General features: G+C 48.6%; 1 protein-coding gene across 1 annotated transcript in view; it reads left to right on the top strand.

The window, feature by feature from the left end:
• ACOXL (acyl-CoA oxidase like) overlaps positions 1–16,230 on the top strand; it is a 263,368-nt gene that overhangs the window by 11,100 nt on the left and 236,038 nt on the right. The window contains 2 exon segments of the mRNA XM_037056729.1: positions 1,676–1,811; positions 3,641–3,647. Of these exon segments, the coding sequence (XP_036912624.1) occupies positions 1,676–1,811; positions 3,641–3,647 (143 nt within the window).

Here is a 16,230-nt window from a genome sequence, read left to right as displayed (position 1 = left end):
CACACAGTGGCATAAGACACAAAGTCTAGGAATAGATTCTTACATTATGGTCAGTTGATATTCAACAAGGCTTTCAAGACAGTTTGATGAGGAAAGAAGTTTTTTTTTTAACAAATGATGCTGGGACAACTGAATATTCACATGCAAAACTATAAAGTTGAAACTTTTCCTCAGGCCATATATAAATATGAACTCAATGGATCATAGATCTAAGTATAAGAGCTAAAACTGTAAAACTATTAGAAGAAAACATAGATGTAAATCTTCGTAACCTTAGTTGAAGCAATGACTGATTATTAGATGTGATACCAAAAGCACAAGCGATCAAAGAAAAGAAATAGGTGAATTTGACTTCATCAAAATGAACAAACTTGTGTGCCTCAGAGGACCCAATGAAGAAAGTGAGATGGCAGTCTCCAGAGAGGGAGGAAATATGTGCAAAGCACATACAGCATGAGGCTCTAATATCTAGACTATTAGTGGAACTAGTACCATTTCCACAATAAAAAAAGTCAGATGACCCAATTAAAACATGGGCAAAAATCTGATAGACATTTCTCCGAAGAAGACACACAAATGGCCAATAGGGACCTGAGAAGATGCCGACACCACTGTTGTTAGGGAAATGCCAATCAAAAGCACAGTGAGGTGCTACTTCGTACCCTCTTGCCTCTCTGCAACAGAGGACACATGTGGTGATGAGTGTAGACAAGGTGAAGAAATCGGAATTCTCACACATTCCTGGGGAGGACGTAGGATGGCCTTGCTGGTTTGGGAAAGGCGGGAAGTTCTGTAAAGCTTCAAAGTTTTCATATGACCCAGCAATTTTACCCCTGAGTGTGCCTGAGAACATTGTCCCTAAAAGAATTGCCAACACATTGTCCACATAAAAACCTGTACACAAATGTTCATAGTGTAATTGTTCATAATAGCCAAAGAGTAGAAACAATGCAAATATTCACACATTCATGAATAGATAGACAAAATATGGTAGATCCATACAATGGAATACCATCTGGCCATAAAAAAGAATAAAGTGCTTACATACATGCTACGACACATGTGAAACTTGAAAACAATGTGCAAAGGGAAAGAAGCCAGGCACAAACGCCACATATTGTATGATTTCACTTATGTGAAATTTCCAGAATGGACAAACCCATAGAGACAGGAAGTAGATGAATGGTTGTCAAGGTCTGGACAACCAGTGGGGAGTGGGGGTGGGTATCTCTTTTGGGGTGATGAAATGTTTTGGAATTCGAAAGTGGCAGGTCGTTGTACAGCTTTGTGAATATACCCAAACCCACTGAATTCTATGCTTTAAAGGGGAAGTTGTGTGGTATGTGGATATCTCAACAATAGTGGATTGATGGGTGGTCTTCACACTCAGGCTGTGGTGTTAGTTTGATCATGGCGGCCCTCATGCCTGTTTTTGTGAGGGGCCACTGCTGAGTCCATGGTGGGCAGTGAGAGAAAACCTGCTTTTCCCTTTGTGAGCCTCTCCCAGCCAGGCACTTCCCCTGCCCCCACCCTGCTGTCTCCTGAGGGAGGTTGCAGGATGTGGATGGAGCCTTGTGAGATTTTCCTGTGTGGGCAGGTGGGAGCTACCTGACCTCTTTGCTGCTGGTGCCACGTTCTTCTCTTTCGTTAACTCCACTTTTTCCCCCTACTGCAGGTGCGGTTTCGTGGCTTCACACAGGCGGTGCCATTCCCCTATTGAGGACAAGAATGCAAGATTCGGTGTGATGCTGGCAGCACTGACCCCTTCGAGACTGGCTGTGGCTTTCCAAGCTGTAGGCACCATGCAGGTAGTTGATGGCGATTTCATTTACCTCACTGTTCACTCTCTGCATGTTCCAGTGTGGATTGTAATTCCAGGAGCTGAGCTTCCTGGGACACTGTTGGTGTAACATGACTGGTCGTGAGGTGGAGACCAAAGGAACAAGACACTAGGACGGTTGTGAGGTGGTTTCCAGTTGGCCACACGTAGAGAACATTTGTGCACACTGTACCACAGGATCTGTTAATTCCTCTCCAGCCCAGCTGTGTGTTGCTGATTGCCATGGGTGTCGCGTAGGTGACCCGGGGAGAACGGGTCGTTCAGGACAAGCACATCTGCTGGAAATGTAGCCGAGAGCTGCCCCGAGTGGGTGAGGCTGGTGGGTCTCGGCCAAGTTCACTGGGGTGTGCTGCTGCTCACAGGGTCTTTGGGGGATGTGGCATCAGCACCAGTGGCTGGATTCCTGAGGCCAGGCCTCCAGAGGCCCTCTAAGCCTCTCCCTTCCCCCATTCTCCCATACACTGGTTTGGGGCTGGGAGAGAAAGTCCTGGAAGGACCCCTCCTCACCCTCAGGACTGAGCGCTGGGTTCTCTGGGCCTTCTCTGTCTCTGTGCATGAGGGGTAAGCCTGCTTTCAGTGCTACTGAGTTTGGTGGAGCTGGAAGAATATTAGGATACCCATGAACTTACATTTGTGGCTCAGTCCAGCATTTCCATCCACAAGGAATAAATTTCATTCACCTGATTCCAGGCTCGACATCAGCACACAGTTGTCTGAATAGTAGGAATGTTCTTTAATCACTTCTCCCAGGTCTGCCCCGTTTGCAGGAAGCCTGCCTGACACCAGCTTCTCTGTGGGCGCCCTTCCTGCCAGCGGGCAGGGCTGCGATGCTGAAAACACGCTCAGGGCAGAGCCAGTGACCTTGCACCTGCCAGGGGCACTGCCTCCTGTGCCTGGGTTTCTGTGGCTCTTGAAGGGGGGTGGGCGGACGTGCAGTTTGTAGTCCTTCGTGAGGTGTGGTCCCCTCCGCTGAACCATCTGAGGGGTGAAGGAGGCCCTAGGAGAAGCTTGTCATGCAAGCATGGGGTGAGGCCAGGGCACCCAGAGAGCATCAAATGCTGAGGAAACCAGCTTTTCTGAGTCTGTAATAGAAGCCATTTCAGCATTTTCAGGACTCCAGAAAGGAACAAAAACAGGGAAGCCAGATGAACCTATAATTGCCCCATAGAGAAGATGGGACAGAAATGTGGTCCAAGGTCACGTGAGCCCACAACAACTGTACCTGCACAGTAGCCCAGCTAGTGACAGGAGCCTCCCAGTTCATGTGAGGACGGTGCTGAGAGAGTGCAGAAACACGCACGCTGGTCGGCTGCTGCAGTGGTGGAGAGGGCCGTGGTGTGTGTGGACATCACGGGCCACAGCTGTTAGCTTATTCAGGCTGGTGGCGGGGTCCAGTGAGGCAGGTCTAGGGAAGTGGGTGGCCTTGCAGCAGAGAGCTGATGTTAAATATTGCCAGACTCGGGGGCAGTGGGGTAGGTTCAGGGAGAAGACACAGAATTGGTGATTTTTAAAAGGCACCCCCTCACCAGACTACTGGACATTATTGAAGGGCCAGCCCCTGCTGACCTCAGAGGCTCCTGCAGGGCCACATTGGAATCACTTCCTTGGGTGTCAGACATGTGTACCTTGTCCCGGCAATGCGGAGGTCTCCTCTTGACCCTGGCCTCTGAAGCCAGAGACTTGGGCTCCAGTCTGCCTGGACATGACCAGCACTGAGTTCATGGGCAAGTCAGTAGGCCTCTCTGTCTCAGTTTCTTCATCTGTAAAATGAGCCTCTGCCAATAGTGAGGCGTGACTGAGGGGCTGAGTGCTGTGCTGGCGCAAAGCAAATGCTCAGTAGCTCAGCGCTCTTAGTGAGGTGTCGGCTGCTGCTGCTGCTGTTACTGGGAAGATAGGAGTTGGCTGTAGGAACGGACTAAATAGGCTTTTTCATGAAACAAATGCCTGAAATCCTGGTGCCAGGCAGTCTAACTCATCTGCCAAGTTGCACGGTGTCCCTTGGACTCGGGTATCTGAAGCAAAACATGGTGACCCCAGTTGGCAACTGCCCTGCCCAGGGGGTGGAATGGCCAGGTGGTGGGAGACCCCTGGCAGAGCCTGGCGGGCCTGGACCCTGTGCGGTCATCCCTGATGGACAGTGACCCTGGCCGCTGTGACCTCATCACCAGCGTCTGGGAGGATGATCTCACCAGCCCTCTTGGCAGCGCCTCCTCTCCTGTGGCTCAAACCCATGACAGATGTTCTCTGGGCTGAAACCTGAGCCGGCCCTGCTTGCTCTGCTCTGCTCCCAGTGATGAGTGAAAAAATGGATCCCTTTCTCGGACGTGCATTCCTCGTGTATTAGAAAACTGTCACCGCAGCTCCCCACGGTGACATTCATTCGAGGCTGAACATACAGGGTCCTTTTAAACTTTGCCCGGATGTCTCACTTTACACGGTTATCTCTCATTTCCATAGCATTTCTCAGTGCTTTCAGATTTTCTCCTGAAGGTTTGCCCTAATAGCTGTCCTCTAATTTGTGTCCAAAACGCCATGCCAAGTTAAATGATAAGCAGGAACGAAAGGAACAAGACACTAAGACATTTGGCAGGGGTGGGAGGTGGGTGCAAGTGGAGAGGCTGGGAGGCCCTTTCCAAAGGAGGGAGGAGGCTGGGGGCGTCGCTGTGAGTTGGGAGCCCGGAGTAGAGGGAGTGTGCAGTGCAACGAAGTTAGCCCAGAGTTCTCTCTCAAGGGTCTCCCTAATCTCTTAAAGTCGGTGTTCCTCAGGAGCTGGGTTTCTGATTCAGCAGGTCTTAGGCGGGCCGGTGTCACTGGTGGCACTGTGTTTGGAGAGCCCCTGCATAGAACAGATGGATACAGTTCACGTTCCTGGCACCACCCCAGCTACTTCTCCCCGTCTGTGGCCTCCTAGAGCCTCCAGGGCTGAGGGCCAAGTTCTCTTTCAGTCTCTGGCACCTTGAATTACCTATTGACCCCTTCTTACAGGCTGCTGTGCTGCCTGCAAAGCCCACTTCTAACTTTCCATGGCTGGTTTTCATGTCTGTTTCAGAATTCAGACAAGTGTCCCTTCTTCAGAAAGGTCACAGCTTACATGTGGTCCCCCAGTCATGTTGCCAGGGCACTGAACTCCCTTCCACAGATTCATTATGGTTGTGACTAAATAAAGTGTGTAGCTGTCTCCTGCTTGCTGAGAAGCTTCTGCAGCCAGGGCCTGCCAGCCTCCTGCATTGCTGAGTTCGGCTTCCTACCGTAGTGCCAGCACATAGTAGGAACACAGCAAATAGCAGGTGAGAGAATGAACGATGAATGACTCGGAATTCCCATGTGAAGCACTTGACATCATTCTTAGCAGAGGCATAAGCTCGGTACAGGTTCTTGCACCCTGCACCCCAACTCTCATTTGTTCCCACAATCCAGCCTCTCACCCAGAACAACAGGTCTTTTTTCCCCCTTTTTCTCTGTTGTCCTGTCCCAGGCAGCGTCCTTCATGTTGGTTTCACATGCACATGCTTGCTCTTAGCTCTGTGAGGAGGCCCTGTGACTGCCCCCTTCACAGGTGGGAACAGGGTCCTGGTAGTCAGGGCGCTGCACCTCAGCAGTGCACCTGTGACACAGGGGCCACTGCAGGGGCTGCGCATTGAGGATGAGTTAGCACTGTCTCAGTGGGGTGGGGAGGTGGGAGCACCCTCCTGGTTCTGGGCCCGGGGACTGTGCAGACATTGTCCACACAGCAGGCTGCCAGAAAGCACTGTTTCTGCTTCTCTCATTTCTTTGAGTGAAATGATCAGCTGGATCTTTTCTTGTCCCACTAGTTTTTGGTGAGCCTGTTGTGTGCCAGGTGAGGTCATGGTGGTGAGGAGAGGCTCACACCACCTCTGGGTCTGGGGAGTGGGCCAGAGGAATCTGGGGACAGCAGGAAGGGTCTTTGGGCCGCCCAGGGCAGGGAACACCCTGCAGAGGACAGATGCTGTGCTCGTGTGGCTGTTCTGTCAGGGGAGGGCACCACTGGGCAGGAAGGAGGCCCCCCAGGGACAGCGGCCCCCCGGGGACAGACAGGCTCAGGGTCTGCTGCTGCGCGTGGTGCAACAACATGGTGAATGGACCAGGGGCTCAATTTCTGTTTCTCTTAGCTGTAGTTTTCTCATTGCTAAAAATGAGGCAAAAAGGAAAAAAATAGCCACCTCATGGAAACATTGTGAAAATTCAGTGAGTTAATGTGTCTCATCCCCACCACCATCACCAGTATTATGAGGAAATAGTATTTACTGAGCCCCTAATATAGGCCAAAAGTGTTCTACGGGTGTGGTTGACTCATTTCCATTGGTATATCTGATGCGGACAGTGGCCCGCAGTGTCCGCATCATTATGGATGGAATGGGACGTTCACATAGACTACCAAGTCCGATGGGGGAAAAGGGGCAGCATGGCTTCTCTCTCAAGGGGAGCAAAAGCCTCGGCCATTGCTGTGACCGGCCTTTATTGGGTTTCTGGGCACATTACATGATGGTCCTCATTTACTATGCACAGGTTGCTTTGGGTGGTTATCTTTTACAGAAAACAAGGAGAGGATGCTGGTAATCACATCACAGAAGAGGGATATTTGCAAACGAAAAGGCAAAAGTGGCTGAACCAGTTACACTTGTCCTTGGAAGGTTTAGCATGGATTTTAGGAAGTTACTTTGCAGTAAATGTTTGCCCCTGGGTCCACGCCCGCAGAATGGTCTCCTACAATATCCATGTATCTTACATCTAAGGAAACTGAGGCATGAGGAAGTAGCAGCGTTTGCCCAAGAGGGGCACTGAACAAGTAGCCTTTGACCCTGGTGGTCCTTGCTAAGGGAGTAGATGGCCCTGTGTTGTGTGTGGATAAGATGGATGTGCAGCTATGGTTGAACGAATAGAATAGAATTAAGCAGGAGCAGAGGCAGCCAGCCCAGCACATACCTGTGTAGAAGTGGGAGGTGCCGGGCCTATGCAAATGAGCTGCAGAATTACCTGAGTCACATCTTTGGGTCCTGGGAGTCCCCGAGCCAGCCAGTGAGGAGGCACCTCACACAGCAGCCACCAGGAGTGCAGCTGGTAGGAGCCACGCTCCTCCTCAGCACCGCTCAGCAGCGCCTGGTGCTGAGCCAGGCCAAGGGAGGGTGCTCCGGAGGGTGTGGTTCAGGTGACACGAGAGGGGTCAGTATGCACGGACCCGACGGAATGTGTGCCTGCTATAGTAGATTCTGTAGCGAGGCCCTTGAACCAGCCTCTCTGGATTTGCATCTTGCCTCTGCATGGCCTGGGCCCGCCATGAACCCCCCCTACCCCTGAAAACAATGACAGCACTTCCTCATGCCGCTGTTGGAAGGCCTGAGTGAGTCAGTGCCTGTAAGGGCTTGTACAGTACCAGTGCCTGCATAAAGTAAATCATCAGTTCCTGTAGGCTGTTATGTCATTACAAGCGATGTGGACGTTTATGTAATCAACTTCGGGTATAGCAAGGTTGTGAGGTTAACAAATAGTGTTTATGACCCAGGCTCACCTCTTGATGGTTGTAGCTGCTTGGAGATGAGGGTGGAGACTTGTGAGGTGGAGTGTGGATGCAGCTGAAAGAGGCAGTGGTCATGGTGGGACGTGTGTGTGGGATGGGGAGCAGTGGGGTCTGTGCCCTGTGGCTGTCCTGGGGTTCAGTGAAGGACATGCGGCCCTGAGAGAGGAGAGACTGAAAGACCATACCTGGGAGTCATAAAATGTTGCCATGTGTAAGATGGTGGGCACCTCTTCCCATCTCACGAGGCTGAGAGCAAAGGGGAGAAATTGGTTTGAAGGAGGATATTCAGAGCTTGTGATAGACACATAGCCTTTTCTGCAGCGAGCGCTGTTGGACATGAATGAGGGGTCGGGAAGGTGGTAGAGTCCACCTTTTCAAGAGTCTCCCCCCATCGGATGACATTTCTGAGACCTGAATGTAAGCATTCATGGAGAATTGAGAACAACAAAAAAGAGGAGGTCTGGGCATCTAAGGGTGCTTCTGTGTCGGAGGTGGCCCTGTACACGGCAGGTGGTGGTGCAGTAGCCGGGGCCTGTGCTGCCCTGGGCGAGGCTGCGTGTGTCTGCTGCCCTCTGGTCTTGCTTTGGAACTTCCCATCTCCAGGCTCCAACTCTTCCCCAGAGAGGTCCCCGACATCAGAGTTCTCACGCTGCTACTGGCTCCGGCTTTGGCTTTGCAGCCAGTGTCTGTGCACTTGAGTCGCTGGTTGGGGTGGGGGAAGGCCAGCTTGTGTCAAAGTTTGACATTCCACCTGGGTCGAAGCTCACTCAGCCTCCTTCAATTAATAGTCTCAATTTCTGTGGCTGCCACGGTCTCATTATCAGGGGGTCTGTCGGTTTTAATTCTTCTTAGGAGGTCACCTACTTTTATTTTCTTTTGGAATCACTTTATGTTCATCTCGTCTTGTCATTTAGATTGATCTCATTTTTATAATTATTAACAGAACATTTAGTGGGCAGAGATCCTGTCTTTGTGCTTAGTCTCAGGGTAGGGCCTAATAGAGCACTAAGCATCCTGGAAATGTTTTTACTCTCCCGTCCCCCCGTCCCCCCATTCACCTGTGCTGCTATGAGGCCTGTGAACATAATGGTGATGAGATCCTGTCAGATTCGAATTAGGAGCTGTGGGATGTTCTAGAGAAAAGCAGTTGCCTACCTGATGGACACCATATTTTAGAAAAACTTCCCAGGCAGAACTGTGTAAGGAGAAGCCAGAGGCATCCCCCGCCCTCCAGAGCCTGGCCCTGTTCTGTAGTTAGGACCTCGTATATTCCAGGGCTCAGTGTGGGGGTGGGGTTGCACTCAGCTGGAGAGAAATGAAAATACTCTGATAACGAGTGAGACCTTTGCTCTCCAAACAGTGGGTGTAATGAAGGGTGGTGTGATGGGTCCCCAAGAGTAATGTTTTGAAAATGTATGGTACTCAAGTGTGTGCGTCATTGCAATCAATGAAGCAAAGGCTGATGTTTATTCTGTTGACACTTGCGACACGGCCAGTTAGCTGTTCTCATGGAGGCTCATCCTGTGTCAGGTGCATGTTCGACTCTGGATGCATTATGTGTGCTTTGAGGAAACAGGTTGACACAGCTCATGCCCTTGGACCTGGGCTGACATTATTCTTTCTTTGGTGTACACACACACACACACACACACACACACACACACACACAGCAGAGCAGCAGGACTTTCTCAGAGGCTGTGGAGGTCCCAGAGCATGAAGGCTTTGACCTGGATGATCTGCAGAGATGTCACCTGTGAAGTACATACTGTTTCCAGTTTTCTGGTGTAGAAATAGGTTTGACCACCAGAGGGTAGCAAATACCAATAATGACTTGCAGATTATTTTTCCTTACTGTAATCTAAACATTCGTTGTTAAAAAAAAAAGAGGCCTGTTGCCTTGTTCTCCAAAGACCGAAGAGCTAAAGATCCAGCACAGTCACAGGTAACTATTATTTGTAGTGGACATTTCACATGACATGGCTGTTTCAAACGGAGACTTGAAAGACTGCAAGTTTAATTTACCTCAAGTCTGTGAGCATGGGTTGAATGTTTTCCTCCCACAGACACTGGGCAGTGAGCAGAGGTGGCCTGGGGCAGGTGTGCACCTCAGGGCTGCAGCCCTGGGAGGACTTCCTGGATGAGGAATTCTCTGGGGTTGTGCTGGCGGGAGGGGTGGTGTTGAGAAGACTACTTCATACAGAGAGATTCATGGGGTTTTCATGGTTGGAGGGGACCCCCGAGATTATAATCCAGTGCACATCTCCCATGGAAACGCCCCTGAACCAGGCCTCTGGGTTTCTCTGGCACAGAGACCTGGAGTCAGCATCCGGCCCTTCTCCAGTGAATGAGGTGTCCAGGCCACGTTTGCCGATGGATGGCCCGAGAGCGCACAGTTTGCGGAGCTGCTCTGTGTTGGAGGAGAGGAGAGTTTCGGGGATCCCTCCCATTTGATGTGGCCCAGAAATGTTCAGTGTCTGTGGCTGTGACAGCGTTTCAAGGAACAGAGCTTCCTTCAGCCAAGTCCTCAGTGCACAGGCAGGGCTGTAGGAAACCCCAGTCTCCTGAAACCCTGGGTTGTGACCCTGGCAGCTGGGAGGGAGGGAGTGATGCTGTTGCCAGTGTAGACTGCTTTCAGGTCCCCTGGGCCTGGGCCCTGCGTGGGGTGGGGGTTTGCTTCTGTTGGCTCTAGCCACTTGCTCACCTGGGCCAGGTGGAAAGGCTGCCAGGCTAGAGCTGTGAGGCGCTTCATCTCTCCTTGGAACCCCTGCTGCTTGCCTTTGGGGGGTATTGTCTGTGCTGCCCTGAAGGTCAGATGTGGTGATTAATGGCTGGATTGCTGTCCTTGATATTCCACATAGTGCAGGTGCTTGTGTGGGTCCCCGTCCTTTTTTCTCTCCGCATCTCCTTACTCCAGTCCTTTGTTCCTGCAGGTGAGTAGTTTCCCTCAGCGGAAGGCAAGGGGGCTCGAGCCCCTCCAGCAGGGAACTGACTTGTACTGAGTGCGTCCCTGTCTCAGAGGCCTGTTCGGAGCACTTGACACATCATCACTCCTTTTTTAGATCCTTATTTGAGGATACGTTTTTTGTTTTTTTGTTTTTGTTTTTGAGGGAGAGAGGAAGCAGGTGGAGAGAGAAAGAGAAAGAGAGAGAAGAAAACCTCAATCAGTTACCTTCCATACAGGCCTTGACTGGGGATCGAATCTGCAAACTTTTGGTTCACAGGACGACACTCACCAACTGAGCCACCCGGGCAGGGCCACATCATCACTGTTTTCGTCATCACAGCAGCCCTGTGACAGGTTCTGTCATGATTCCCTTTCCAAGATGAGGAAATTGGTGTAAAGGAAGGTGTAGCAGAGAGTCCTAGGTTACATACCACACTGGCTGGTGTCCGGTCCAGCCCCCACCCACCCTGTGGCTGCCTTTGTGATTCCCAAGTCAGCAGTTCTTTGAGTCCGGCTGAGACCCCGCTCACCAGGACTCCCAGACCTCTGTGGTGCGCAGTTGCATTTGCTCTGGTTAACCGAACTGAACTAAACCAAACCAAACCAAAGCAAACAAACCAAAGATTTAAAAACTTTGCTGTCTACACTCAAACTATAAAGACTGCGCCCAAACTGGGATTTCGAAAATATCAAATGGTTAGCCACTAGGCCAATATCCAGGCTTTCCCGCTGTGACCTGGGGTCTGATTTTGTTTTTAGTGGCACTGTTGACTCCAATAGCCATGTGTCACTGTGGTCCTGAGCCTCTGTGTGTTGGGAGTGGGGGGGGGAGGGGAGGGGGCTGGTCCAGCCTTCATATTCTGTGTTCTTTTATGGGGAAAATGTTTGTCTATAGTGAACGTTTAATAAGTGTTCAACGTTGGGCCCACTCCAATAGAATAATTTTGAATACCTTAGCCCATTATAATGAAATTTAGTACGTCAGAAAAGTTCACACTTCCTTAGACTTAATAAAGCAAACCGAGTTGTTTAGATTTGCCTCCACCTTCCCCTGTAGACACTAAGGAGAGGAGCAAAGCGATGGTCGGTGGAGGATTTGTGCATTACCACTGCTGGTTATTAGGCCGCGACACTTCCACACCTGTGCTAGGAGACAGGAGGGCCAAGTTCACTAGTGCGACACCCTACCTCTGTCCCCGCTTTCAGGTTTTTCCCCTCACACTTTTTTATTTTTACACTATCATTTTTAACTGTTCTAGGGATTGCCGTAGTACCTATAGATGCTCTCAAACCCCCATTTCTTATCTAGTCAGCCCTGACTCCTTTCCATCTGCTCCCCACCTCTGCTGGCTGGGCCGCTGACTTTCATATTGCTGAGGCAGAGGCATTTACATTTTATTCTGTAAACGCAGGCCAACCTCGGACTTCAGGTCACATCATCATGGCCAGGGCTGTGGAGCAGTGCTCGCTGTGGAACTGTGCTGTGCACGAGGCTCCGTTTCCTTTGCGCAGGTCTGGTGTCGCACACCTTTCCACTCTGAAGAACAAGGTCAGACGGAATCACTTCTCACTCCATAAATTACTCCAAATCACATCATATTTTCCTTTGCTCGATACTTAGATTATTGTGTTTTTGTAGAGTTTTTCAGTTTCTCCTGCAGTTTCCAATTGCCTCAGTTTTCTCGTTGGGAGTAGAAACATGTCTTCATCACCATATTATCACAACTTCCAGCTTCTTGCTTCTTTTGTTTGTTGCGTAATTCTCCTTGGAGGTCTTGTGGAGCCTTCTGATTTCTTATTTTAATTTTGGTTTATTATTTTTAAGCCTGATGTACAGCAGTCATCACCTAAATATTTTTGCACTGGATTTCTGGGAGTATTTCAACTTTTTCTTATATCCCCTATTGTCCTTTTACTTAGTTTCTCTCTGGTTTAGTTGTAGTTTATTCTTAAGTAAGAATAAACATCTTCCTTTGTAAGATGTATGGAATTACATTGTGATTCTTTACAGGTATGAACTGATCTGTATTTTGCTATCACATTTGATTGATAGTTCAGCTGAGACTTCTAAGGCGAAAATCTTAAAACCGCTAAGCTGTTGCTCGGTTGTTTTCTAAGCCTGAAGTTTGCTGGTGGAAAGTCACGAAGTCCTCTGTGTAAGGCCTGCACTTCATTTCTGAAGCTGTGTGTCTTCGGTTTGTGGAAATTTCTCCATCACATGTCTAGGTCTGGTATTTCATTTATCCTGCATGGTATTTAGTAGGCTCTTTCAATTTGAAAACTAGTATCTCTATGCATGATGGGAATTTTTTCCTACTAGTCTTTGATAATTTTTTTTCCCACTTTCTCAACTGATTATTTTGGAGGTTGAAATTTTTATCTTGATTGGCTTTTATTTTTTCCCCTTATTTCTCAACAGAATTTGCTGTATGTTCTGGATATTTTCTTGATTACACATTTTTATTTGTATAATTATTTTTAATTTTGAAGAGCTCTTTCTTTTATCTATCCCTTTTCTATAGGGTTATGTTTTTCTTTTTTAGATGCACTTGGTTCTGTAACCTCTCTATAGATAACAACTGGAGACTGCTTTTGAGAGTTCTGTTCCTTGAATCATCTACTTTTACACTAGGGTCGGGTGGGTTTGATTAGTGGGATAGAAAGGGTTGGGAGACAGAGGGACTGTCCGTGTGGGGTTAGTTCTGTACCATGGGCCACCAGGGTTAGGTTAAACCATTCATTGGAGTCCCTCGAAGGCCTTACATGACTTTTGAAGGACGAGTAGAAATTAGTTGGTACAGAAAGTGGGGGGAGGGACGTCTTAGACAGAGGGGAGACCGTGCATGAAGACACAGAGGGACAAAGCACTGCAGCCCACTATGGACGAACAGAGGGCTTAACACGGCCAGAGTGTCCATGGCGGCTTGAGGGGTTGTGCAGTTACCCACCACTCTGACCAACCTGATGGGTGAGCCGATGCTGTAACAGAAAAGGACTCATGAGCCATGGAGAGTCTATGAAGGAAGGATTACCTGCACCATAAGAACATGATCCGATCTGCATTTTAGACAGGCTTGCATTGCAGTTATGTGGAGTATAAAGGGGTGAAGTGTTGGCAACTGGGATGATGATAATGGGCCCTGGCTGGTGTGGCTCAGTGGGTTGAGCACCAGCCTGTGAACCAAAGGGATGATGATAATGGTCCAAAGAAGACAGGAGACTTAGCTGATGTGGAAGGGGCGGGGAAGAGAATATGGTGTCTTTGCAGGAATAGAATGGAGAGCATTTTGGGGCTGATGGGATGTGAGAGACAAAGGATGACAGCAGGTCTGGCTTTGGTGATCGTGTGGCTCGAATTTATCCATGGAGTTAAGAAGGGGGCATTTCCTCTGCTTCTGTCAATAGAAATTTTTCTTGAGCCCTGGCTGGTGTAGCTCATGGCTTCTGTGCAAAGAAGGATTGAGCACAGGCTTGCGAACCAAACAACCATGGTTCAATTCCCAGTCAGGGCACATGCCTGGGTTGCAGGGCACATGCCTGGGTTGCAGGCCAGTTCCCAGCAGGGGATGCATGAGTGGCAATCATACATTGATATTTCTCTCCCTCTTTTCTTCCCTTCCCCTCTAAAGATAAATAAATAAAATCTTTTAAAAAGACTAAAAAAAAGAAATAAATTTTTTTGAAATGAACAACTGCTTACACCACCCTTTACTGACTCTGCTGTAGGGACTGCAGAGTGAGACATCTCACTGGGAAGTTTGATAACAAGACCTGGGGCTTTTGTAGACCTGCTCCTCTTCCTCCTTCCTCCTTCCTCAAGGAACTGGTATTAAGGGCTGGCCTCAGGGAAGGCTCTGTCTCCCCGGGGGGGCCTCCCTGTGCAGTGCTGTAGGACTGCACGGGCAAGTGGGTCTGAGGCAGTACTGGGTGTTAGCAAGCTCTTCTATTGCTTCCCCCAGCCGTTTTCTCTCACCTGACTTGAATCAATAAGAAAGGTAATATGTTGTCTCATGTCTGCTCTTTCCCTGTTTATTTCTCAGTTTGCACAGAAGCCATGCAGGGAACTTCTGGCAAAGATGGAGGCATAGGTAGATATACTGTGCCTCATTACACAACCAAAAGAAGGACAACAACAAATTTAAAAACAAAAAAACAACCTGAACTGACAGAAGATTGAACTGTATGGGAGCCTGACAACCAAGGAGTTAAAGAAGACACATCCATCCAGACTGGTAGGAGGGGCACACACGGGCAGCCTGGTGGAGAGGATTCATGGCAAGGTATGGACAGTGGACCAGGCGAGGTGGCAGCTGGTGGAGCAGGCGGCCCCACATTTGTGTGCAGATAAACTGGGAGGAACAACTGGAGAGCAAGACAGACCATGCAGCCCAGGGTTCCAATGCAGGAAAATAAAGCCTCAAAACCTCTGACTGAAAAGTCCTATGAGGATTGAGGCAGTGGGAGAAACTCCAAGCCTCACAAGAGAGACCCACAGGGTCTTAGAACATACACAAACCTGCCCACATGGGAATCAGAACCAGTAGGGCCCAATTTGCCTGTGGGTAGTGGTGGAAGTGACTGAAAGCCAGCTGAGAGCTGAACAAGTGGCATTGTCCCCCTTGGACCCCTCCCCATACACAGTGCCACAACACACCAATGCCCCTGGGAAGTGTTGCCCTGCCTTGATGAACACCTAAGCCTCTTCCCCTTACTATGTAACAGGCATGCCAAGACACACACACAAAAAGGCCCAAATGAAAGAACAGATCAAAGCTCCAGAAAAAATGCAACCAAGTGATGAAGAGATAGCCAACCTATAAGATGCAGAGTTCAACACTCTGGTAATCAGGATGCTCACAGAATTTGTTGAGTACTGTCATAAAATAGGGGAAAAAGTGAAGGCTATGAAAAGTGAAATTAAGGAAAATGTACAGGGAACCAACAGTGAAGGGAAGGAAACCAGAACTCAATGGTTTGGAGCAGAAGGAAGAAAGAAACATTCAACCAGAACAGAATGAAGAAACAAGAATTAAAAAAAAAAATGAGGAGAGGCTTAGGAACTTCCAGGAGAACTTTTAAATGTTCCAACATGTGAATTATAGGGGTGCCAGAAGGAGAAGAGGAAGAGCAAGAAATTAAAAACTTATTTGAAAACATAATGAAGGAGAACTTCCCCAATCTGGCAAAGGAAATAGACTTCCAGGAAGTCCAGGAAGCTCAGAGAGTCCCAAACAAGGTGGACCCAAGGAAGCACACACCAAGGCACATCATAATCAAATTACCCAAGATTAAAGATAAGGTGCAGATATTAAAAATAGCAAGAGAAAAGAAATTACCTATAAAGGAGTTCCTATTAGACTATCAGCTGATTTCTCAAAAGAATACTTACAGGCAGAAAGGGGCTGGAAAGAAGTGTTCCAAGTCGTGAAAGGCAAGGACCTACATCCAAGATTACGCTATCTAGCAAAGCTATCATTTAGAATGGAAGGGCAGATAAAGTGCTTCTCAGATAAGGTCAAGTTCAAGGAGTTCATCATCACCAAACCCTTATTATAGGAAATGTTAAAGAGACTTATCTGAGAAAAAGAAGATAAAAAATATGAACAGTAAGATGACAACAAACTGAACTATCAACACCTAAACCTAAAAAGAAAAACAAATGCAAAAGAAAAAATCAAACTAAGCAAACAACTAGAACAAGAAGAGAATCATAGAAATGGAGATCACATGGAAGGTTTTCAGTGGGGAAGGGGAAAGGGGAGAAGGGGGGAAAAGGTACAGAGAATAAGTAGCATAAACAGTAGTAAAAAGTAGACAAGGAGAGGTTAAGAATAGTATAGGAAATGTAGAAGCCAAAAAACTTGCATGTACAACCCATGGACATGAACTAAGGTTGGGGGGAAGTGGGTG

Source organism: Sturnira hondurensis, unplaced genomic scaffold (genome assembly GCF_014824575.4).
Source record: "Sturnira hondurensis isolate 20B ecotype Veracruz unplaced genomic scaffold, ASM1482457v3 Scaffold0009178, whole genome shotgun sequence".
NCBI classification, from domain to species: domain Eukaryota; kingdom Metazoa; phylum Chordata; class Mammalia; order Chiroptera; family Phyllostomidae; genus Sturnira; species Sturnira hondurensis.
The sequence above is the reverse complement of the archived record's forward strand: the minus strand, read 5'-3'. Positions and strand labels throughout refer to the sequence as shown.